At 49.5% G+C, this 22,587-nt stretch overlaps 7 protein-coding genes across 7 annotated transcripts; 5 read left to right on the plus strand and 2 right to left on the minus strand.

Moving 5' to 3' along the window:
- On the plus strand, positions 1–1,370 carry FIESC28_06733 (uncharacterized protein; the record flags this gene model as incomplete). The annotated part of the gene is made up of 5 exons (XM_031160876.1): positions 1–194; positions 311–907; positions 959–1,163; positions 1,222–1,258; positions 1,327–1,370. 5 exons carry the CDS (start codon positions 1–3, stop codon positions 1,368–1,370), a joined length of 1,077 nt encoding a protein of 358 aa, XP_031015047.1.
- A 1,403-nt stretch (positions 1,371–2,773) lies between these two features.
- On the minus strand, positions 2,774–4,744 carry FIESC28_06734 (uncharacterized protein; the record flags this gene model as incomplete). Its single annotated transcript, XM_031160877.1, has 2 exons — positions 2,774–4,407; positions 4,474–4,744. The coding sequence occupies 2 exons, from the start codon at positions 4,742–4,744 to the stop codon at positions 2,774–2,776; spliced, it is 1,905 nt and encodes a 634-aa protein (XP_031015048.1).
- Positions 4,745–5,846: 1,102 nt separating this feature from the next.
- Positions 5,847–6,851, plus strand: FIESC28_06735 (uncharacterized protein; the record flags this gene model as incomplete). The annotated part of the gene is made up of 1 exon (XM_031160878.1): positions 5,847–6,851. One exon carries the CDS (start codon positions 5,847–5,849, stop codon positions 6,849–6,851), a length of 1,005 nt encoding a protein of 334 aa, XP_031015049.1.
- Positions 6,852–7,521: 670 nt separating this feature from the next.
- Positions 7,522–8,862, plus strand: FIESC28_06736 (uncharacterized protein; the record flags this gene model as incomplete). The annotated part of the gene is made up of 2 exons (XM_031160879.1): positions 7,522–8,533; positions 8,588–8,862. 2 exons carry the CDS (start codon positions 7,522–7,524, stop codon positions 8,860–8,862), a joined length of 1,287 nt encoding a protein of 428 aa, XP_031015050.1.
- A 294-nt stretch (positions 8,863–9,156) lies between these two features.
- On the minus strand, positions 9,157–10,868 carry FIESC28_06737 (uncharacterized protein; the record flags this gene model as incomplete). The annotated part of the gene is made up of 2 exons (XM_031160880.1): positions 9,157–10,375; positions 10,426–10,868. 2 exons carry the CDS (start codon positions 10,866–10,868, stop codon positions 9,157–9,159), a joined length of 1,662 nt encoding a protein of 553 aa, XP_031015051.1.
- A 2,781-nt stretch (positions 10,869–13,649) lies between these two features.
- FIESC28_06738 (uncharacterized protein) lies at positions 13,650–15,206 on the plus strand (the record flags this gene model as incomplete). Its single annotated transcript, XM_031160881.1, has 3 exons — positions 13,650–13,738; positions 13,791–14,329; positions 14,386–15,206. 3 exons carry the CDS (start codon positions 13,650–13,652, stop codon positions 15,204–15,206), a joined length of 1,449 nt encoding a protein of 482 aa, XP_031015052.1.
- Positions 15,207–18,807: 3,601 nt separating this feature from the next.
- On the plus strand, positions 18,808–22,508 carry FIESC28_06739 (uncharacterized protein; the record flags this gene model as incomplete). The annotated part of the gene is made up of 3 exons (XM_031160882.1): positions 18,808–20,545; positions 20,604–21,768; positions 21,821–22,508. The coding sequence occupies 3 exons, from the start codon at positions 18,808–18,810 to the stop codon at positions 22,506–22,508; spliced, it is 3,591 nt and encodes a 1,196-aa protein (XP_031015053.1).
- Between the last annotated feature and the right edge of the window lie 79 nt (positions 22,509–22,587).

The following is a 22,587-nucleotide window of genomic DNA, read 5'->3' on the forward strand; positions in this document are numbered from 1 at the left end:
ATGAGTTCTCCTGCACAGGCCGGGCCCTCTTCGCCCAGAGAAGAGAAGAAAGAGAAGGGTTTCAGCAAGCTTCTTACTCGTACCAAGACCTTCCTCAAGAGGGAGGGCTCTTCGACCGCATCTAAACGCCAGTCTACTGTCGGTACTTCCCAGCCAGCTGCTCCAGCCAAGGCGGAAGAGACTCCCAAGACCAGGTACGATTCATTCATGAGAGGTGTTGTTTACAGGTCGTCAAGTGAAATTCATACTTCCTGGACTTGAACAATACGTATCTCATGCTTTATGTATCAAGTTGCTAACAAAGTTGCAGCCAAACTCCTGTCACTGAGGGCAAGAAGTCTGATGCCAAGGCTAAATATGAAGGCCTGGAGGGCGTTTCCAAGATGACGAGGAGCCAACTGATTGAGGAGCGTGCTAAAAAGCTCGGTGAGCGTTATGGACTTGATATCAATGTTTCCGAACTTCAGACTGGATCTCCCGACGACACTGTTCTCCGCATCGACAAGCCGATCCGTATGCGCGTTCGACGAACCTGCCACAAGTGCAACGCCACGTTCTCTTCCGCCAAGGAGTGCCCCAACTGCCAGCATGCCCGTTGCACCAAGTGTACCCGTTATCCTCCTAAGCGAAGCGAGGCCGAGATTATTGCCAGCCGTGAGCGACGTGCCGCCATCATCAAGGCCAACAAGGAGAACGCTCCTATTATCCCCGACTACTCTTATGCTTTTGATGAGAAGAAGATTGTCCTCACCCGACCTAGCAAGACCGGCGGACAGGACCTGGTCCACAAGAAGCCTCGTCAGCGTGTGCGAAGAACCTGCCATGAATGCTCGACCCTCTTTATTTCTGGTAACAAGACGTGTGCTAAGTGCGGACACGTCCGCTGCACTGACTGCCCTCGCGACCCGTAAGTTTACCGCAGATAGACATATCAGCTTCCTGACTAACCATTCATTAGGCCCAAAAAGGAGAAATACCCATACGGTTATCCTGGAGATGAGTTTGGTCCCAATAGTGTACCACACTATGAGTGCAAGGAGTGTAAGACAATATTCCCAACCGGCGCCGAAAATGGAACGCAATGCACGAAGTGTGGTTCGGAGAAAACAGACGAATCGCCTCGTGTTAAACCTCGCAAAGTCGAACCTGAGCCGGACCCAGAGGTATTGAAGAAGTTACAGGCACGACTTGAGAATTTAAAAGTGGCATAATCAGCACTAGCGATCAGGCGCCCATGGCCTTGCTTGGGTGCTAGGGGGTGAGAGAGCGGGCGGTTTTCCTATCATTTTATACACACATTTGCACATACGACGACATACCGAACAGCGAGCGAGGAACGACTACAGGAAGATTTGTCGCCCATCCTATAAACACCGAAATATTGCCTACCATTGTTTCTCGTCAGCTATTTATTTACTTCTCTTCGGCCACACGTTGCACAGTCCATCACTTCCTGGTCACGGGACAACAATACTCAACACGAACCCTCTTGGTTATTCACGAGATAGAGGTGGCATTCATATCAGCCGACGCATACGACATCACGATCTGAATATTTCAAGCGTACTCCATGAATTTGCATTCTCAACCATCAGTCATTTACACGCATTTACGAACAGGGGGTGATGTACAGGATCGGGGGGGGAGATGCAGGTTGACATATAAAGGTGTTGAGGGGATTATTGTATCTTGTTAAAAACATGCGCATTCCCTCTGCGGACCATGGCTTTGGGAGGATGGATACCACAGCGGATAGGTCATAAGGCCAATGTATTTTGGCGACAGCGAAGGAGCGTTGTTCTTTCTAGTCTCTCTTGGTAGACTCAAGTCTTGTTTACGAGTGATTCACTCGCCTTATATCAATGAGAAAGACGTCAATCCTTCTTATACAATATGCACGACGTGAATGATTTTGAAGTTCTATACTCTTTATTGCGTGTAGTAAAGGTTGACAGTATGCAATAGTCCTCAAACCCCATTTAAACCCAGTCCTTTCGCTATTTTCCTTCACGCCACACATGACACTATTTCTTCTTCATTTCACTTTGGAGTTTGTAGCTAGCGGTTCTTTCACCTAATACGCCAATTGCATATGACAGAGACGGAATTGTTTGGGTCGCTTCAATAAGAGTGGTCTGGATCTTTGCGTCTTTCTATCTTCGTGCACTGAACTAGGTAGCTAGGTAGGTAGCAGTCAAGCTTTCTCCTCCCAGGCCCATCCATGTATACAGCAAACATGCTAGGTATGCTCAGTAACGACCATAACTGTCTACATGCGACTACCCGTCTGCAAAGCCACTCGACATGTTTTCTAAATCCCCATCTTGTTTTATGCGGTTATCGTGCTACTACAGCATACTTAAGTGGGAGAAAGTTGTACTTGTGTTAGGGGTAGAGGCGGGGATTGTGTCATGATCTGATGCTTTCTCCGTAGCGGTGTGTGTTGTGCAGACACAGCAAACGAACAGCGGTGGTGACATCGTGAGGAGAAGTTGATAGTGTCGGGATGCCGGGAGGACAAGAGAGGGGATGCGGCGTATGCAGTCTTGAAGTACCACGGACAGGGGTAGTAGGAAGTCCCTCAGCCTTTGTCTTGATAGTGGTGATAGTCCCACGAGTCAGGCGTGATCATCAGCGGTACCATTACAATGCTCTTCATTATTGATAGCTATATTGAATGTTTTTCTATATACCCAATTGCCAATTACCCTTTACGATCTACTTCCTCGGCACATGTGATCTTGATACGAGGATGGATGGTATGTGCATAGCACTATTCAACCGGCTGATCCCCTTCCTTGATGAATGACTCCAAACTGATCCTGGCTGTATGGGCCACCGAAGCCCCAAGGGTATCGAGTCGGTTGATCTTGCGGCCAAGATATCGCCCCGCTCCATCCATGCGATTATTGAGATGGGCGTATTGTTCGTCAACTCGGCGCTGCTCAATCGAGCTCTGGAATTCAGCCGGGTTGAGGATTGGCATGAGACGATGAGTTGGGTAGAATCGACCTCTAATCGACTGCTCCTTGAACACAACGTTCTCCTTGACCAGCGCATAGCACCAGCGCTGTGCTCCTACCGAACGACGCCACTGACTCTCGTTCCGCAACGCAACGGGAAGATGTTCGTCCCGGACTATGTTTGGGTGATTTTCAGGTACGAGCTGGTAAACATGACCGCGGAAGAAGACGGCGCCGGGGGATTCTTTCCTAGTATAGATAAAAAGCAGACCTAGAACGCATGTCTCGGCCGGAATGTTGAGCTCGGCCGGCAGCGTTTTAAGCCGCATGGCGTCTCCAAGCTCGACCCGCTCAGCTCCAAAGAAACAACCGTAGTAAGTAACAGTCTTGCTTTTTGGGTCTTCTATATGCTTGGACCATAGTGAGTACGAATAATCGATCTTAACGGCTGCCATTTTGGAAGCATCAAGTGCAATCAGCTCACGTCCGTTCCCGTCTACTGTACTCTGGATAAGAGACTCCCACGAAACACCGTCAAACGCCTTTTCCTTCAATTCGGCCAAGGCAACGGGTGGGACGGTAAAGGCATAAAAAGGCCGCATGTCTCCATCCGTCTTTGTTACGTTATTTTGTTTGATAGCACCATGGCCAATGGGCATAACCTCATGCTGGCCATTAGAAGAAGAAGCAATAACTCCAAGACGCCAGGTACTGCCATTCTGGTACCATACAAGCTCGCCAGATCGGAACAATAATGATGATCTTAATGACCATTGAATAGGCTGCTGTTGTGCTTGAGCAAGATGGGGGGGCTGTTGTTGAATCTGCTGCTGTACTTGTGGTTGAGTTTGTGCTTGCTGTATTTGCGGTGGCGGTGGCGGTGGTTGCTGGTGATGAGGGTGAGGCTGGGTTTGAGGTTGCAGTTGTTGTGGGTGTGGTTGAGGTTGAGGTTGAGGTTGCGGTTGGATGACATGTTCTTGAGGCCGAGCCTGCGGTGGTTGCTGAAATTGCTGTACCGTAGCTGCGGCGGTAGAGATTGGCGTGGGAGCTGGAGAATTCTGCGCCGTAGCAGCCGGCGTAGATTGTGCGGATACAGAACGAGGTACGGCGTTGCCAGACTTCTGAGGTACCTGTCCAGGCATCGGAGGTAGGGGCACGGGTGTTACTCTAGGTGGCATCTTGTCAACCTTGGGAGGTTCATGTGTGATGATCAACCCGTCATCAGCAGAGACGCCTCCCTTGAGTATGTTTGCGGCGTTACAGTGCGCACAGCAACAGTCTCGGTAGTCCATCGACGTCGAAAGTAGCCAAATCAGATGGACAGCAAATTCCTGCGGGCTCTTGAAAAGCTTCACCTTGATTGGGTAACCAGAGACCCAAAGGTGCTTGGATTTCTCATAGAGCCAGTACCCCCGTGGGAAATTCACGAGCCACGGATTTCCTTCTGCATTGTAGTTAGAGAAAAAAGTACTTGAGTGTGGTTGCATGAGAGTTCGTTCACTTTACTTACCATCGGGATTTGGACATAGCTCCTGCTTGAGAAGAATACCGAGTTTGACTTTCCACTCGGTGAATCTTGGGTCATCTTCCGCTAGTCGGACCATCTGAGGTTTGGTCCTCGGTGTTTTCTCAGCAGCAGCAGCCATGTCTTTTGTCTTTTTGGTCGCAGTCGTTGCGTTCGCGGTGGTGACCGGCCAGTAGCCTGGTCCAGTATCCGACCCATCGCTTCTGGCCACACGAATGACATCAAATTCTTTCAATTCCGCCATGTTCATCGCCATCTTTGGACCAAGTGATGGGAACTACCCAAAAAGTATGATATTGTTCAATACCTGACAAACGTACGTTTCCTCACGGACTTTTGCGAGGCCGGTTACCACTGGTGTTCGTCTTATTCGCCCTCTGGCATAAAGTAACTCAGTTCACTTTACCAGTCTCCGGTCCGCGACAGGTAGTCGTCTAATGTTGATGCTGTTGTAGAGAAGAAAAAAATGGACTCGCGATGGTGGTCTTTGATGAAAAGCTCACACATTCAGGGCGTTTGTTGAACTAGTGGCTCTGACCCGTGGCCCCTGTTTCCTTTGTATGGCGTTGAGCTTACGGCGAAATCCTAGCGCAAGTAACTTTATTGTTCTGGACAAACGTGGTCCAGGCTACGCGTTATGTGTTTTGAGCGATGAAGGGGTGTTGTAGCTTTGTTGAATCTCAAGGTGCTCAGGAGTGCGATTCATTGGCAGATGAGCTGAGTCAGCAGTATCATAAGACTACCCTGTAGACAGGCAGTGTAGTAGATAGACTAGATGGTTGAAGAAGTGAATCACTCTGGCATTATGGCCTGGTAGAGCAGAATCTTCTGTCAATTCTGTCCGTCTTTCAACTGTATAGAATGAGTAAGTGCTTATTTTTTTCCTAACATCATGCCCGAGCCTGATGTTCAATACCAAAGGGCTGTGGACATGACCGGGGGATTGGTTGTCATAGCATCCAATGCAAACAATAGAAATAGGCTTCGTTAATTGCACAAAGAGAAAGAGATGGAGGAGACATAAGACAATCTAGATGGAGCCATAGTACAACAATAACGATTTATTTGAGAAACCAGAGTCTAAGTAAGAAAATAAAATAACACGACCGGAGCTGGGCGTATAATGGATATCAAGGTACGGACGGATACAGGAAACTGCCACTGCAGCAGCATCCCTGTAATCAATTAACATTCAGGTGGATACAGAACGCGCTCAACGCGTCTTTTAGCCCACTCTCCCACCTTCTTCTCTACCTCCATTCATCCAATGCCAACATATAACCACGACTGTATCTATTCCTGGACCAACCCGACTCCAAGGCGCTCTCGGGCTCAAGTAGGACCAGCTTACACTCATAATGAGTAATCCGCATTTCACCCATGGCGATAGGGCCTTCCTTCAAGCCATTATGGCTCGAGGATCAATTACTTTCGAAGAAGCTCGACCTATCCTTGCTGCAATTTTCAACGCTGGTCGCAATCAAGCCGAGGATGACGACGAAATACGGAGGGACCAAATCACCGAGGAACATTTTCATGAGGCTATAGACAAAGCTTCCGAAGCAGCGTCGCTATTCGACTACGAAATCCGCACCACTTCTCATCAAGTAACAAAGAGACGAATATGGGCTCTGGTCAACACCACTTCCGATCCACAAACACAGCTTGCCACTTCCTACAACCCCGAAGAGCTTGCATTCATCAAGAGAGTACTAGACGCCATGTTCGAAAAATTCAACACACCACGTATGGAAGTCATGGCCATTACGGAGATGCAGGCTATTAAACTGGCCCGACCGAACCGACGGGAAAGTCAGATTGATATGGATACACAGACACAGACACAGACAGCTGCAGACAAAGGTCTAAAGCATAGTGAAGTTGAAACTGTGCTCGCGAGTCTGGTCGAGGGAGGTTGGTTTGAGAAGAGTCAAGAAGGGTTTTATACACTGTCACCAAGAGCGCTGCTCGAATTACGACCCTGGCTGGTGGAAACGTACAACGACCCCGACCTTGGCCCGCGGGACTGGCAGCGCATCAGATTTTGCGAAGCGTGTAAGGATACAGTCACGATGGGCTTGAGATGCTCCGAGATAGACTGCAACTTTCGACTGCACGAGATCTGCGAAGAGGCTTTCTGGCGAACTAGAAGAGACAGGAAATGCCCACGATGCGCTACCGAGTGGACAGGCAACAAGTACACAGGTGAAAGGGCAGTAACATCAACCGACGCCTTCCAACGGGGACGACGCAAGAATGGCGGAGGTTGGCGACGAAGCACACTTGCTGACGAGGTTATTCGAGACGAGGGAGGTGCAGACGAGGCAGAAGACGAGGAAGAGAATCGTTACGACGCCGATTGAGATTGAGACAGACATGATGTGTATTTTCTAGAAGCCCATCACGGCTTAATATTATGATACCCCCCCTGCCCTTGGGACCAATACGCGCAGTAAAATCCAAGTGAAGATTGAATTACAATAAGCTTTGATTTACTCACATTGTTTCCCAAAACGCCTCGTCCAATAATTTTCGGATTCGTATCTCCGACGGCAGTTGAGTGTCGATCATTGACTAGCAATGCAATTTGAGCGTGGGGTGAACCACTGGTCAGGTTTACTAGAGAATGATTCAAATATGTACTTTTGATAGGTAGCTCCTTAGGTAGGAAGTGAGAGAATCAAGGATTTCGGCTAATGTCTAGTCAACTAATCAGTATTTATTTCTTACTTACTACCTACCTATGCTGTCGCTCTGAAGCATTTTACTTTGTTAGTAGCCAGCCTTGAATCTAGGCTCGGCAGCTGGGATGACATCACATGTGATGTGGCTGTGCATATCGTTCGTCACCCAAGACAAGACAACCCAGACAAAGGCGAATTACATGCGCGCGCCAACACAATCCGCCATCGCCTCTCTTTCAAAAACTGGGCGGCCTCTTATTTCAGCCTCCAGTGCCATACCCAGTTAAATAGCTTTATCCCTAACTCTCAGATCTGCGCCTAGCTTCTCAACCTAACAACAATCATCAATATGCTGGAATACTTGACATACAAAAAGATTAAGAAGAACAGAGCCGAGAAAGCTGCGGCCGCCGAGGAGGCTGCGAAAAAGACCGAAGCTGGATCTTCTGTCGATCCAAGCCATGGGCGGGTACCCGACTTTGACAAGAGCGCAAGCCGCCAACAGCCTACAAGGCGAAGCACTCACCGCAGCCAGAGTTCTACCACTCCTCCCTTGAGCCCGGTTCTTGACCGCAGTGACGAAGCTTGGCTTCGAAGCATCCTAGAGGACGATAGTCCGGCTCCGCCACTGCCTCCGCGAGTCAACACTCCCCAGATTGATCTATCTTCTGCGTCAGATAATGAGATAGAGGCCATGAGACCTCCTGAAAAGATACACGACAAGAAGGATAAGAAGAAGGACAAGAAAACGAAAGAGAAGGGTGAGAAGCAGCCAAACCGTCTTACTGCTTTGTTCGCAAGACAAAAAAAGGCGCAGGATGGCCTCAAGCCAGTGGATAATGTCGCCAAACAGGAAGCTGAGCGTGAGGAGGAGGATCTCGGCAATGTTCTTGATCGCTTGAACCTTCAAGCCAAGAACAACAAAATCGTCTCCCTATCTAATGAGTCCTCCGAGCTGCTGTCTCGCTTTACGCAGGTCTTCAAGGACCTTGCCAATGGTGTGCCGACAGCTTATGGAGACCTTGCGAGCCTTGTGGAGGATCGGGACGGTGCCATTAACCGTGGCTTCGAAAAACTGCCTGCCTCCTTGAAGAAGCTCGTCACACAGCTTCCCGATAAGCTTACTTCGTCCCTGGCACCCGAATTACTGGCAGCCGCGGCGAAAAGTCAAGGTCTTGAGGCTAATACGGATAAGGGCCTTAAGGACGCCGCTATCGATCTCCTCAAGCCATCGAATCTGACGGATCTGGTGACGAAGCCTGGAGCTGTCGTCGGTATGCTCAAGGCGATCGTAAACGCCCTGAAGGTGCGATGGCCTGCCTTTATCGGCACCAACGTTATTTGGAGTGTCGCTTTATTCTGTAAGTCCTGCGTTCCATCCAATTCATTCATCGACTGACGCTAACCCCACGCAGTGCTGATGTTCGTGCTGTGGTACTGTCATAAGAGAGGACGCGAAGTGCGACTTGAACGTGAGAAGTCTGCTGCCGAGACTCCTCTCGACGGTAGTAGTCGTATCGAGGAACTCCCAGATGACCCTCTTCTTCCGGGACCAGAGGAAGCGACGGCAAGACGTAACGCTGACAGGGCGGCACTTGGACTTGGTGACCCTGTGTCTCCTATGTCTGAAAGATCGCCCCATCCGTATATTTCCGAACCAGTCTCGCCCATGGAGCCGGTTCGTCGTTGAGAAATGATTTATGACATCTGGCAGCTGGCATGTTTAGATATGGTAATGCGATGGTTACGATATGGGTTACGACAACTGATGAAAGAAGATGGGGCCTCGGGGCATTATGGATACCTGGTTTTCACACTATTGATGGACAAGCTGGAATTGGATAATGGGAATTAGGAATAAAAATTGATTTCTGCATTTTCACAGTTGGTGGGTATCATGTTATAAAATATTTCCGTCTTCAAAGCTCTCCATCTTACCTTTCGGTCTATCTGGGTACGACGCTATCCCGGCCTTTCAAGAATATCAATCGTCTTGTACAACCTCTTTAATCTCCTCTCGTCCTGGAGCCATGGCCACGGCCTCACTTTTGTCGCTTACACCTTGACGATCTGTCGCACCACCGCCATCTTGGGACCAGAAGTCGACTTCGTCAATAATGTCGTAGACAATATCCTCTGCAATCTGATCGCGGTACCGCTCGCTTACAGCATGCATCTCGTTCAAGCGGGGGTTACTAGAGCGGACTGAACCGGGGGCACTATCCGCAGAAGGCTCGGCTGGAGGAGGGTACCAGAAGTCGGGACCGAAATTGACCTCCACAGCGCCTCCACGGAAGACACTTACCGCAGGGTAATATCCAAGCATACCGTCGTCAAGCCCTTCACGAGCGCCAACCTGTGTCTGGGGACGAGAAGCTGGTGGAAGAAAACCCAATAGGTTCTCGAAAGGGGTACCCATGAGAACACCATTCTTGTATACACGAATGCAAGAATTAGGAAGGGTGCGAAGACTGGGAGATGGATGGTTTGGACCAGGGTCTTCTGAGACACCACTGCCTAATCCTGTTGGGTTCATCAGATCCTCTAATTCCTTGACGGGGTGGTATTCGATTCTTTCGAAATATGTGTGGGCCTTGAATCGGATGGGAAGGCGATCGCGGACGATGTTGTGGCCTTGAGCTGTAGGTGAAGGCTCCTCGTCTGTTTGGTCAACCACTGGATTATAGTGTCCAGACATGATCTTGCGGTGCAAATTCTCCGAAGGTAGTTGGATCTCGAGACCGATCACGTCACCTTCTCGAATACCTTCCCCAGCAGGAAAGAATTCTTTAGGCCGCGACATGTGCACTTTTTCGCCTGCCACATCGCGGAGGCCATAACTATAAGCATCAAAGCCAACTGGTGCATCAAGAGACGCCTCTCGTCTCGCCCAGCCCATGCGTACGTGTTGTCCGCCTTCTGGCTTGGATTCGCCATCCTTGGGTGGTCGGACTCCTTGTGTGATTTTGCATTCCCAATACCATCTGCCTTCCCGAACAGCAACATTCGCTCGCGTCATGCGAAATCCTTTATCGGTTGTGACTTGCCGGGCTGTCTTATCAAAGTAGACATGTCCTGCTGAGTCCTCAAAGCTCATGTGAGGACCATATGGCTCTGGCTCGGTGCCTCGATAGTAGATCATAGAGGGAAAGAGGGGGTCGGCGATGCAGTGCGTATATCGAAAGCTTTTCTTGTTGGAGACGCTTACCGTGTTAGCCGAGAAAGAACTCTGTTATTGATGACCCCAACTTACTGATCCGACGTCTCAAAGAATTCTACGGTCTGACCATCGGGTGCTGTAATCTCATGATGTGTGGTCATGACAGGGCCGCGAGGAGGGTCGAAGTCGGATAATTTAGGAGGCGCAAGCTTATAGCGAAACGGACTCGAATCGACCTGCTTCTTCTGCTGCTTCGTCGGTTTCACTTTTGGATCTGGAGTTGCACGAGCGCTCTCGACGGCTTTGGATTCGCGTTTCTTCAATGTATCCTTCTTCGTACGCGCCGACTTGGATCGCGCCGCTTGAGATGCATCTTCGGGGCCCAGGGAGTCGGAATGCTTGACCTCGGGGTTCAATGGCGAGGGAACAACAGGACTATGACGACCTTCTTCGAGAGCGCGCTTTTGAGGAATGGAGGATAATGGTAGAGTTGGGGTGGGCTCTCGCTTAGGGGAGCTTCCATATTCTGATGCCATGATGAGGCGCAGCGATTGGGACAATTAGAAACGTCTGCTGAGGTTGAGAACACTGAATTGTGGTTGTGATATCGGACGGTATGACGTTGGGTGAAGCATGAATTGACCTCCAAACGGCGTCAAGTCAAATGCGCCCACTTTAGCTTAGAGGAGAGCTAGGTTCGTGATGGATGATCTCGACTAGCTTCGCGGTTGAAGCGCGTGAGAGATAAGATAAGATAAGATGCTAGTATGATAGCACACTCGACTGATAAGATAGATGAGAAGAAAAGATGGAAGAAAAGAAGAGGGTCCGATCTCAGGCTAGTGTCAACATGATCGTAGTCGGTCTAGGCGACCCCCTGCGCAATAAGCCGAGTGGCGCCAAGCGAGTCAATGGAATTTCTCCGTATCAGTTGACCAATGGGAGAAGAGTTAATGTAATCCGAGGCATCTCAGGGGCGACCGAGCAGAATTGACAGAGCCGCGGTGAGAAAATTGGGGGGTACTAGAACGTCTTAATTTAAGGGCCACCTCCACTGTGACGACACGTTGAGAAGGGTCTTTTTGTATGTTTTTACGGCATCAGCATGATGTCGAGGGTTATGGCAAGGACAAAAGCCGACCAAGAGTTATTCATGTGTCATCAAATGCTATGTGCCAAGGCATGATCTCGACATGTGGTTCTCGATGGATTTCCCAGGCTTTCGGATACGGCATCTTGGTTGAGACTAGGAGAGAGGCTAGAAACGAGATGAATGTCTAGAGCCAGGCCAGCCAGGTCGGTTGTTTTAACCCCAACCCACCAAGGACCGGACTTCAAGTCTTACAGTAGGCACTTGCCGGAGGTGTCGTTCCATACTGGGGCCGTCTCCCCGTGAAATCGCATCATGTGCCTTGTCTTGTCTTGTCCACCATTTGCTAGGTTTGCTTTGCACGTCACTCCTTGGCTCTCACTGTGCAGTAAATAGTTGTCCCCTCTGAGGGGCAGAAGAGAAAACAAAGTCCGCTGGCTCCATATGCTGCTAGTACATATGGATGTATGCAATGCAACGCAGTTCCCGAGACCCGGCAGCCAGTCTCCAATCCACCATAACTAATACCAAACAATCTGATCGCGAGTCCTAAGTCCTCCCCCAAGTTTAAGCCCCAGCCCCATTGGACTGGATTGAATCGGGATTGGTTCGAGATTGCCTGACATCAATCAATCAATCAGTTCATCACCTTGTTCTTTTTTTCTGTATCTGTGCTGTCCTCAACTTAACTCTACTATTATCTTCTCTACCTCTACCTCTACCTCTACCTCTACCTGGTCCTCCACCCCAATCTTCGGATCTCTTTGTCCCGGGGTCACCGTCCTCCCTCCACCGCCATCTGCCGTCTTATCACTCTACATATCTATTATCGATCTACGGTTAAGGTCAAACAAGTCACCCACTCACCTCACTCGGTCACTCAATCAATCAGTCAGACCCCGGTCTTACTCTTGTTTGCCCACCGTCCACTGTCCCAGACTGGTGGTGCCGTGACAAGCCATTGACAAAGACCTCTCCCCCTGCTAGCAACCTATTCTACTGTATCTGCCAAGCGCACCTTCAAATCTAGAAACGAACCGGAGCTTGTCCTGTTGCGCTTCGTTCTGCGCCGCCTTGCCTTTTGTTGTCTTACCATAGGTTGATCGCCCCTGCGCCCGCCTTTTGGTTGATCATCTTTGTTGAGACGTCTTTTACCCTGATTATTTCCCTTCCTTCTCCCTACTACCTACTACCTACTCTACTATCTTCAAACACTCCCTCTGACAAGCTTGACCCTTGTCCTTTCTCCTCCACCACCACCAACCCCCGCGCTCCCTACTCCCTACCTTCTCAGACCTTCTTCTTTAGACTCTTGGTCTGGACCTTGCGCTGGTCCCAAGTATCTGGTTGCTGTCGCGTCACTATTTGACATCTGTCGTCTGACCAATACCTGGCTTCCCGTCCGATCAACTCGATCCAGCCTTCCATTGGTTCTGTTTATTAGGTCACCTGCCTACAAGCCTACGTCTTTAGGTACCCTGGCGATTTGGTCAACCTGTCTGCCCACCGGCGACCTATCTTCTTGACGATACATAATATTTGGCTACAGGCCAGGTCTTTTAGTCAGGTACCTGGGTCCTCTGACTCCTGACTTGCATCCCATCCCTTCCTTGTTTCATTCGCTACGGCGTCCACGAACTCGTACTGTAGGTTGTCGTGGAACCCGGCTCCGGCTCCTCTCCGGATTCGCCTCCTTCCTCGGCCGATTCGAAACCATTGCTAGTCCGCTGCAGCCGATTACGACTCGTGTAAAGGACTTTCTCTTCCGCTACCAAATCCGCATCTTATCTTACTCATCTTCGATTTGTACGACAATCAACCAAACCGACATCTACGACAATTCGATATACACATCAACATCAACAGCAACGCTGATGCATGTCACGTCTTTCGATTTGTGACCGATCCGCTATTGTCTTCGCGCAACTCCGCCGGTAGACTTACTTTATTCATCTCAACTGCCACCGCCTTGACCTCGTCGATAACATCAGCTCTAAATACGGGCATGAGCCAAGAAACCCAGTCAGCGGCGCTGTACAGCCAGCAGCGCGAGGCAGGCTCAGTTCGCACTGCGTTACCATCAAGACCGATGTCTTCGAAACCCGGTTCTCCCGCTCCCCCTTCTCAAGAGCGGACTAGACTTCCCACTGGCCAAGAAAGTCACGATCATCGTCAGAGACTGAGTGGAAGTCCACCTGGCTCTCAAACAAGTCCAACACCAGGCACAATGTCAAAACAACAAAGCCCAGGGGCAGAGCACAGTTCAAAAGCAAGCCCACCGCCTGGTAATGGCGGTAGCCAAGGCCAAGTTTGCAGGTAAGTGATGATATCTTGGTCTCCATCGATCTCGTTGCTCATCTTAATGTAGTAATTGCGGAACCACTCGAACACCTCTGTGGAGAAGGTCACCCCAAGGTGCCACAATCTGCAATGCTTGTGGCCTTTATCTGAAGGCCAGGAATGCTTCTCGCCCAACCAGCCTCAAACGACCACCGAATGTCGTGCCCGCGGAACCCCCTCGAACTGCTGCACCCAAGCCCTCGACAACCGCAGCCTCAAAACCTGCATCGAACGCGACCTACGTATCCGCCGACCAAACTCCTGGAGGAACATGTCCTGGTGGGGGTCGTTGTAACGGGACAGGAGGTGCAGAGGGCTGTAACGGGTGCCCGGCTTACAACAACCGTGTCTCCAAGAGTGCTAATCTTGGCGGAACCCAGAAGCGACAGAGTTGTCAAAGTCGAAGTGAAAGCACGAAGCCTGAGCCCGTTCCTCTTGATGTAAATGCTCTGCAAAGTCAACAGAATTCAAATGCCACAGTTGTGATTGCGTGCCAAAATTGTGGTACCACCATTACACCACTTTGGAGGCGTGATGAGAGTGGCCACACTATCTGTAACGCTTGTGGTAAGTATTGTTTTGTTAATTGGTTTATGGATGTTTGTTGATTTTAACAAATTCAGGTCTCTACTATAAGCTGCATGGTGTGCACCGACCGATGACGATGAAGAAGTCAACCATTAAGAGACGAAAACGAATCATTCCCGCTTCCCAGGACGAGGAGATGGAGGATGCAATGGAGGCAACCGAATCCCAGAGCTTGTATCCTGCCGATGCAGAAAGAGGATCAATGAATGAGGACGGATCTGTTAACCTGGGCCTTCGCCGTCGACCCGAGCACCCGCTCACGATCGAGCCATTGCCGTCAATACGACCCGGCAGGACAATATCACCGATGCCACCAACGTCCGATCTTGCTGCGTATCACCAGTCGAACAACCCTCGCCATTACTCAGGATCCATAAACGATGATAATCGACTGGCTCCTATGGCATCGATGACAACAAACAGTGATAGGAAGACATCTCTGTCTCCTGCTTCATTCCTCTCGCCAACACGGAAGCGATCATTCTCCACTACAGAAGGTGAAGCATTTGCATCTCAAGAAGCTAATCAAGAGAGCTCGAAACGAATTTCTTCGATAAATCTGAAATCGATCCTCAACCCCTCAACGTCGGCCGGTACCCCTCCTAAGGTTGGAACAGGAAGCGATGATGGGGATTATTCGTTGCCACCTATTCGATCACCTGGCAGCACTATTGCGTCGGCTCCGAGTCCCAGCGCTTTCTCCAATCGTGACAACACTCCGGGGGTTGGGTCGCGTGATATCGAATCTGAGAGGATCAAGGCTGAGCGTCGAGCTGCCCTACAGCGCGAAGCTGACAAGATGCGCGAAATGCTTGCCGCCAAAGAACGGGAACTACAAGAACTCGGTCATGATTGATGAGTAGAACCAATTACGGAATACAAACGACTTATGAAGTACCCCAAGGTCAGCAAGGAGTCACTGCTTCGCAAATTTTGCGGCTGGAAGGCGAGTTACGGATCGGCGCTATTTGGATTTCACAGCATACACAGCTCCCTTGAACGGGGTTTATCTCATAGGGTCTGAGGCTTTGCTGTCAAGGAACATGGTGTTTTACATAAATACCTGGTCTGCAGTCTATTTCTTTCCCTAGAACTTACCGGATGAGGCTATCCTGGACTACAGGCCAGAGCCAGCGGCGCCATTTGTTTCTCAAAAAGCAAAATGTTTAACGATACAAAATGCACATATAGACAGGACCTGGCTAGGTGTATCGCAAGATAGTTTACATGAGCCAAAAAGAGAATGCGGTGTCGCGTGAGCGACTGTGAGTTGACAACTGATTAAGTATCAGCTTTGAGCCTACCTTCCGCTTCCTCGTTTGATTTATAAGTGCCATCATCGTGAAAATTGTACAGGCCATTGGGTTATCCACAAAATCTCAGAAGCTCACAGTCTTTAGCTTTCCTTCAGTATAGCGACGAAAGGTGGGTTATCACATGAAGTGCCCCAATATTCCAAGCAAGTACAGCGGCGGCTGTTTACCGCCTAGTAGTTTGGTGATCTGTACGCCCGGCAGATAATTGATACGAAATGAACACTTTTAAACATTATAAGCGGTGGGAGTAAATAACGTAAAACCTTCTGTGGCGAATCTAGTCCACGAGTCAGCGCTGACACGAACTGTGGTGGGTAGGACTGTTTCGTACAAAGCAACACCTTGGCTCCTAATCTCGCTCAGCCAAGAATGTTCTAGGAATTGGCGATTGGCAGGGATGTTAATTAGAGACATAAAACAAATCGCTTTGCAAAGTAGTCATGCAGAAGGAATAGCGCAGTCACAAGTGTTGTGTCGTAATGGCTTGGGGGAAGGGATGTCATGATGGTTCATACCTCGACGGTCTTGGCTGTCTTTCGATATGCAAAAGGCTCAATTGCACTAGCAAAAGATTTGTGGAAGACGAGAGTTATGACAACAACCTTCTACAGAAGTCGGCTGGTAAAGACTGCCACCTGAAAACAATATAGAAATTGGTGTCACGCCAATAGTAGGATAGCTCCCATCTGACAGTCATTTGAGGATGTGCAATCATAGACCAGGCGAAGAAACATCTCCCGTATCGGCAGAATTGATTCATGAGTTGATATGGTGCTAGGTTAACAAAGATCATCCGAGTTTCAGCATCCAAATACAATTGCAATACGTTCCCGGCTTGTTCAGGAGGGACCCAAGCTGTTGCGATAACACTGGTATAGCTGGGCTAAGCATCAAGAAGAATGAGTAGCTAAGCGATCACGAATTGCTATATGCTGGGAATCTATTATACTGTATCGTAAAGAGTGTCAATATGTCTGTATTATAGTCTCTGCTCAGTATGCCTCTCTTGGTGCAATGCGTTGCTGCGATCTTGATGATGCAACCGCCTTGACTTCATGATGCCCATATTCATATAATTGAGTTGGAACTGCTAGGATCAACGGTCTACAGATATGGAGACCCACCTGAATGCGGAATTCAGCAAAGTTGAACGTCTTATTTCTATTTAACAAGGTTATACATTTCCCGAATCTCAATCACAGCGGATTGCTAACTATCAATACACCGCAACGGTTGAAAGAAATCCTTTCATATCAGCCATTTGTTAATCATATACTAGTTTGATGTCAAGATATCTTGTAAAAATACCACCTGCGGTAGTCATGATAGTCAAAGTTCAAAGTTACTGCGATACCGGCGTCTTAGCCCAACACATTGGCTCGGAACCTCCCGTTAACATAGCCCACAGGCGGCACTTACGGAAATGCTATTTGATCGCCTATAATAGAACCGGCGTCTAATCATAATGGGAAGCACAGAGAGCCGCAATAAATCTGCTGGTACCGCTGGGGAGACATGTGGTGAGCTGAAGAGGCAGGCTAGCAGGTAAGTGTGCATGAGTTGAGCTGATATATGGGGCCTCACTCTTGACCCGAACTAGAGTCCAATGCCTATGCCTATTATGACCTCTTAAACATTAGTCTAGTCTGGCACGCATCCAACACTGAACAAGATCTTGTTTGCTCTTAGACCTCCGTGATCGCGTATCCCGGAGTCCGTGTGGGTCAGCCTCCGGATACTCCGCTGTTACCGTACCCGAGTGCGCTGTATTTCCGCTCCAGCTGTGTAGAGTAGAACAAACCACGGCAGGCGCGTTCGCATGACTTCCATCCATGTACATAGTAGATACGGATACAGCAGTAGCTCAATCACTCTCACCGGTGCCTTCCCCCAGCTTTTTGGGATCTGGACCACACCCAAATGCAAAACCTTGTTCATATCAATCAAAAAGACATCATCCAACTTCTTTGCTTACCAATACGTCAGACAATAATACTGTACAGTACGCAATATCTTGCTCAAGCAGGGAAAACACTTCGAGCGATCTGCGATTTGTATTAGTCCATTGACAATACCACCGTATCATGTCGGTGGCTGTCCCTAAAATCTTACCCACAGATATATCATACGTATGGCTCTATCTTTTCCCCGACAGGCGGTTTTTTGGAAGGTTCCAGTGCTTTCGTGATAGCCTGGAACATACAGTCTATGGATACTCACAAGTTGTCGATGGATCAGAATAAGACGGAATGAACAAACTTCCCCGAGGACGTGCTTAACCCCACACGTATGTCCCGGGGAAGGCAGACAGACCTGTTGGACCCTTTGAGGGTCACAATGCACTCTGATTGGATCATGGGTACGACTGATTCTTATTCACTGAAGATGGACGTCGCACTCATGGGGAAAAGAATCATACAGGGCCGGTCTCGGTGTACTGCAGTCACTCGAGGATCTAATGAGACGCATCTGCATGGGTGGTTACGCCTTGCGAATAACGAGAAGCGGAGCTCAGGATGCGCCAGTCTCGCTTGGAATTATCAAGCTGACACTGTATAGGCAAGCTGTTGATTGGTGAGTTGCCAACGTTGCTCACCTTCAACCAGGCAAAGGACAACTATTTTACAGTGTCCGTAATACAGTCAGTCCGCAGGTTATGTGCGTGGGTCCATTGATCAAAATGATCCCTGTCTGTCAATTGAAGGGCGCACGACTTGACATTCTGGTTAGACTAATTCAACTGGTTGGTGTGGCTTGGCCGACAATCTGCACTCCAACTCCACCAGACCTTTTGGTACGGTTCAAGTTCTGGGGACGGGAACGGCTGACTCTACTCCATCGGTACTGTCTGTTTCTTTAGATAGACCGATAGTCGTGCCTAGTTGGGCTTTTCGACTTGAACAAAACTCAGAGGCCGTCCTCGACTTATGAGCCTCTTTCTTTTCTCTTCATTCTCAGATTCAACGATAAGCACTTGTCCTGTCTTATACCACTTGCCTAAAGGTTCAAGTGGGACTAGGCTGGCTTGACTTGACATCCAACTCCATTCAGCTCAGCTCATGGTTGTCAATCTTCACGCGCGCCTTTCGATCGACTTTAATTGACATTTCTGCTCCGCATCAGCACTTACCCTTGTGCAGCATGGCTGGCATCGACGAGATGGAGCAGTTTGTCAACTGGGACAAGGCCATTGACGCCTTTCAGCAACCCCAGGACGGCAATGCTCTCGCTGGTCTGACAGGCGAAGGCAACGAGAACATTGACCTTGTTCTCGCAAATGTAACTGAGGACGACTTCAGTTTTTGCGCCCTCCAGCACTTCTCAGACAACAACTTCCCTCTACCAGATATGTCTGCTCAAGCAATGGACTTCACTACGACTGCCGACGACATCTCCAACCAGTTTCAATGGGACACCCCTCCATCCCCATGTATTAACTGCTCCATGGCTGGCTTTTCTTGCAAAAAGATCCGAGAGGGTATGTACAAGGACTACTGTACAACCTGTGTGGCCTTGAAGGTCGACTGCAGTTTTGCTGTTGCTCCAGCGTCCCTCAACACTTCAGCAGCCCCGTTCAACATCAACCCTTTCCTCTCTTCTGGACCTGAAATTCCCAATACTCTCCAGGAAGATACACAAGACGACTCTTGCCAGTCCTCCCGCAACGCTTCTCGTAATGCATCTGTTTCCGATCTAGCCAACATGGGAGAGACGATTAACAACAAGGCCGCGCCCCCTCCTAAGATTGGAGCTCGATTTTCTCGAGAATCTGTCCGTGTTCTCAAGAACTGGCTCTCGACTCATAACCGACATCCGTATCCTAGCGACGAGGAGAAAGAGATGCTGCAGCGCCAGACTGGCCTGAACAAGGTACAGATCACGAACTGGCTTGCAAATGCGCGTCGACGAGGCAAAGTCCAGCCTCCTCGTTCAACATCACCTCACTACACTAGCTCATGGTCAGGTCCTATGGATATTCCCCAGCGTCGTGGAACTCCAGCACTTGAAGCCATGAATCCACTACAACGTTGGGAGCACTCTCCTCCTGAGAACGAACCTGCCTCCGTCAGTGCCATTGCTCGGGCCGTCACAGCATCGTCTTCCGGTCTCTCATCGGGTATTGACAGCCCCTTCAGTCTGAGCTACGCCGACGACGGCTCCAGCAAATCCATTTGCAACCAGTCATCGGTCAGCAGTTTGGGAACATCTCACTCGAGCAATGGGTCCCTCGGATCGGCCTATTCACATGGATCCCGCAACTCATGGGGATCATTCAGCTCGGCCCCATTCAACAGCCACGGTCGACGCCGTCGACGCCGTAGGGCTTCGGCAAAAACAGGAAAAGAGAAGACAAGCCTCGCAGCTCCTCTTAAAACTTTCCAATGTACATTCTGTACCGAAACTTTCAGGACCAAGCACGACTGGCAGCGACACGAAAAGTCTCTGCACTTATCTCTCGAGAGGTGGGTGTGTACCCCACACGGGTCAAAGGCCGTCAATCCCGATACTGGCGTCTTATCATGTGTCTTCTGCGGTGAAGCCAATCCGGATGATGCACATATCGAAGCCCACAACCATTCAGCCTGCCAAGAACGTACTCCCGCTGAACGAACGTTTTACCGAAAAGATCACCTCAACCAGCACTTGCGTTTAGTTCACAACATCAAGTTTCAGGACTGGTCTATGAAGTCGTGGAAGGTGGCTACGCCAGAGATTCGATCCCGGTGTGGTTTCTGTGGTATCGTGATGGATACTTGGACTATTCGTGTCGATCATTTGGCGGAGCATTTCAAGACGGGTTACTCCATGGCTGACTGGAAGGGTGACTGGGGTTTCGATAACCCTGTACTCGAGATGGTCGAGAATTCTATGCCTCCATGTATGAGACCTCTACAGTATCCTGTAGACAAGTTGCCAACGTCTAACTTTTGAAATAGATCTTATTCATTATGAACGCACATCCCCGTTGCCATACGTAGCCAACCACTCTCCACCAGAGTCACCTCGTAACGCCTACGAGCTGATTAAGCTGGAAATGGCTTTCTTCACACGGAACTACCAAGATCAACACGGACGACTCCCCAACGACGAAGAGATGATGGTTGAAGGTTGTCGTATTATTTACGCTAGCGAATTGCTGTCCTTGCAAGGGATTGCCACGCGTCCATCCTGGCTTCGTGATATTATCATGAGCTCTGAGACACTGCAACAAAAGGCCAGATTCGGTCCCTTGCGTGGTGCCGCTGAAAACAGGCTGGCATCACTTAAAATTAACGGCAAGGACAACTTGTTCGAGGAATGCCCCATGGAGGTGCAACTACATGAGTTTGTCAAGGCCAAGAGACTACTGGGCTTAACCGCAATGGATGATGAGCTTCAAGATGAGGCTTGTCGCATCGTCGGCAAAGTAGAGGAAGTATCGACACATCCATCAGAGGCCATTGCAAACTGGCTGATTCGACTTGCTACATCATCCACTAACTGGCTTGCCCCCTTCCGTCGACGTGCACACCTGCCACGAAGCGAGGATGTGGTGGACCATATTTGCCGATCAAAGGACCCTTCATCCATAGACTCAACCATCCACAGTTACTCGCGTCTCGAGCGTGAACTGAAGGACTATCTTATGTTGCAGCGTTCTATGGGAATGGAACCTACTGATGATGACCTTCAACGACAAGCTCGTATCATTATCTATGAATTTGATGACGGCTGGAACCAAACCGCAGCCGACAATGCGTCTTGGCTCGAGGGTTTCAAGAACCGTCATCCTGCAACGAGCAACAGTTCGCCTGCGTTTTCCCTTCAGGATAGCACCCAGTCAACCATCAGCGGAACCGTCAGTGGAACTGCCGTGACTGACGCTACGACATTGTTCAGCAGCGAATGCCCTGTGCTCATGGGATGCAACGACATGTTCGACATGGGCAGTGGTAACAACTGCCCTGGGCCTTACTTCCTCAACGATGCCAACTGCTACAGGCGACTTGCTAAAGAACTGAAACGATGGGTTGCTGGGACGATGTCTGTTAACAACCCCAACCGCCATGTACCAAGTGACGAGGAGCTCCAGCATCAGGCTCGCTGGATTCTCTATGACGAGTAAGTTTTCTAAGGCTATTTATACACGCATTGTGAACTAACAATACTCCAGTGACGACCCTTGGAACCAAACTGCTGCAGATAACGCTGAGTGGCTGCAGAGATTCAAGCGTGACGCCGGAATCCTCAAGACAGATGGTCCTGGCCTTCCGATGAGCGATGGCTGGGCTCTCGAATCAGGCGGGTCTGGATTCGCGCCACCATACGCCTGCCCTAAGGCATCCCTCGATCCTTTCCCTGCAGACGCTCAGGTATCTATGGGCCAGGGCGCCAAGTCACTCCCAGCAGCCATAGCAAACAGCTATATCGAGAAGCTCACATCGGAGGCGGCACGACCGGCCGAAATTTTCTGCTCGCGAGAATTGGAGCGAGGTCTTATCAGTTATGTTGAAGATCATGTCGCTTGCAAAGGATCTATACCATCAGATGCTATGTTGCAGACTCGGGCCCGACGTATTCTCGATTCTAATACCACCCCTGCCGACGATATCGATTTGTTGAACAAGTTCAAGGATATGGTGGCTAAAAAGGTTCCTCAAATTGCGACTGCTCAAAACCCAGCTGCGAGTATGCCCGCTGTACCCGGAAATGTGGACATCAAGCTCTCAGATGAGGATGTGAACAATATTTTGCAAGATATGGATTTCGAATTTGACGCTCAAGACTTTGGAGGCGTTACTATGGAAGGACTACAAGACACAGGTGGCGTTAGCCTGGATTTGACGGGCTTCAAAAACTAGGGACCACTCTACACTATTGAAGAGGTGCATTGATGATGAGCGTATTACAACAAGACGGTGCATTTGCTTTATCAAGGTT

Source organism: Fusarium coffeatum, assembly GCF_003316985.1.
Source record: "Fusarium coffeatum strain FIESC_28 chromosome Unknown BRIP53273_contig_143, whole genome shotgun sequence".
Classification (NCBI taxonomy): Eukaryota; Fungi; Ascomycota; class Sordariomycetes; order Hypocreales; family Nectriaceae; genus Fusarium; species Fusarium coffeatum.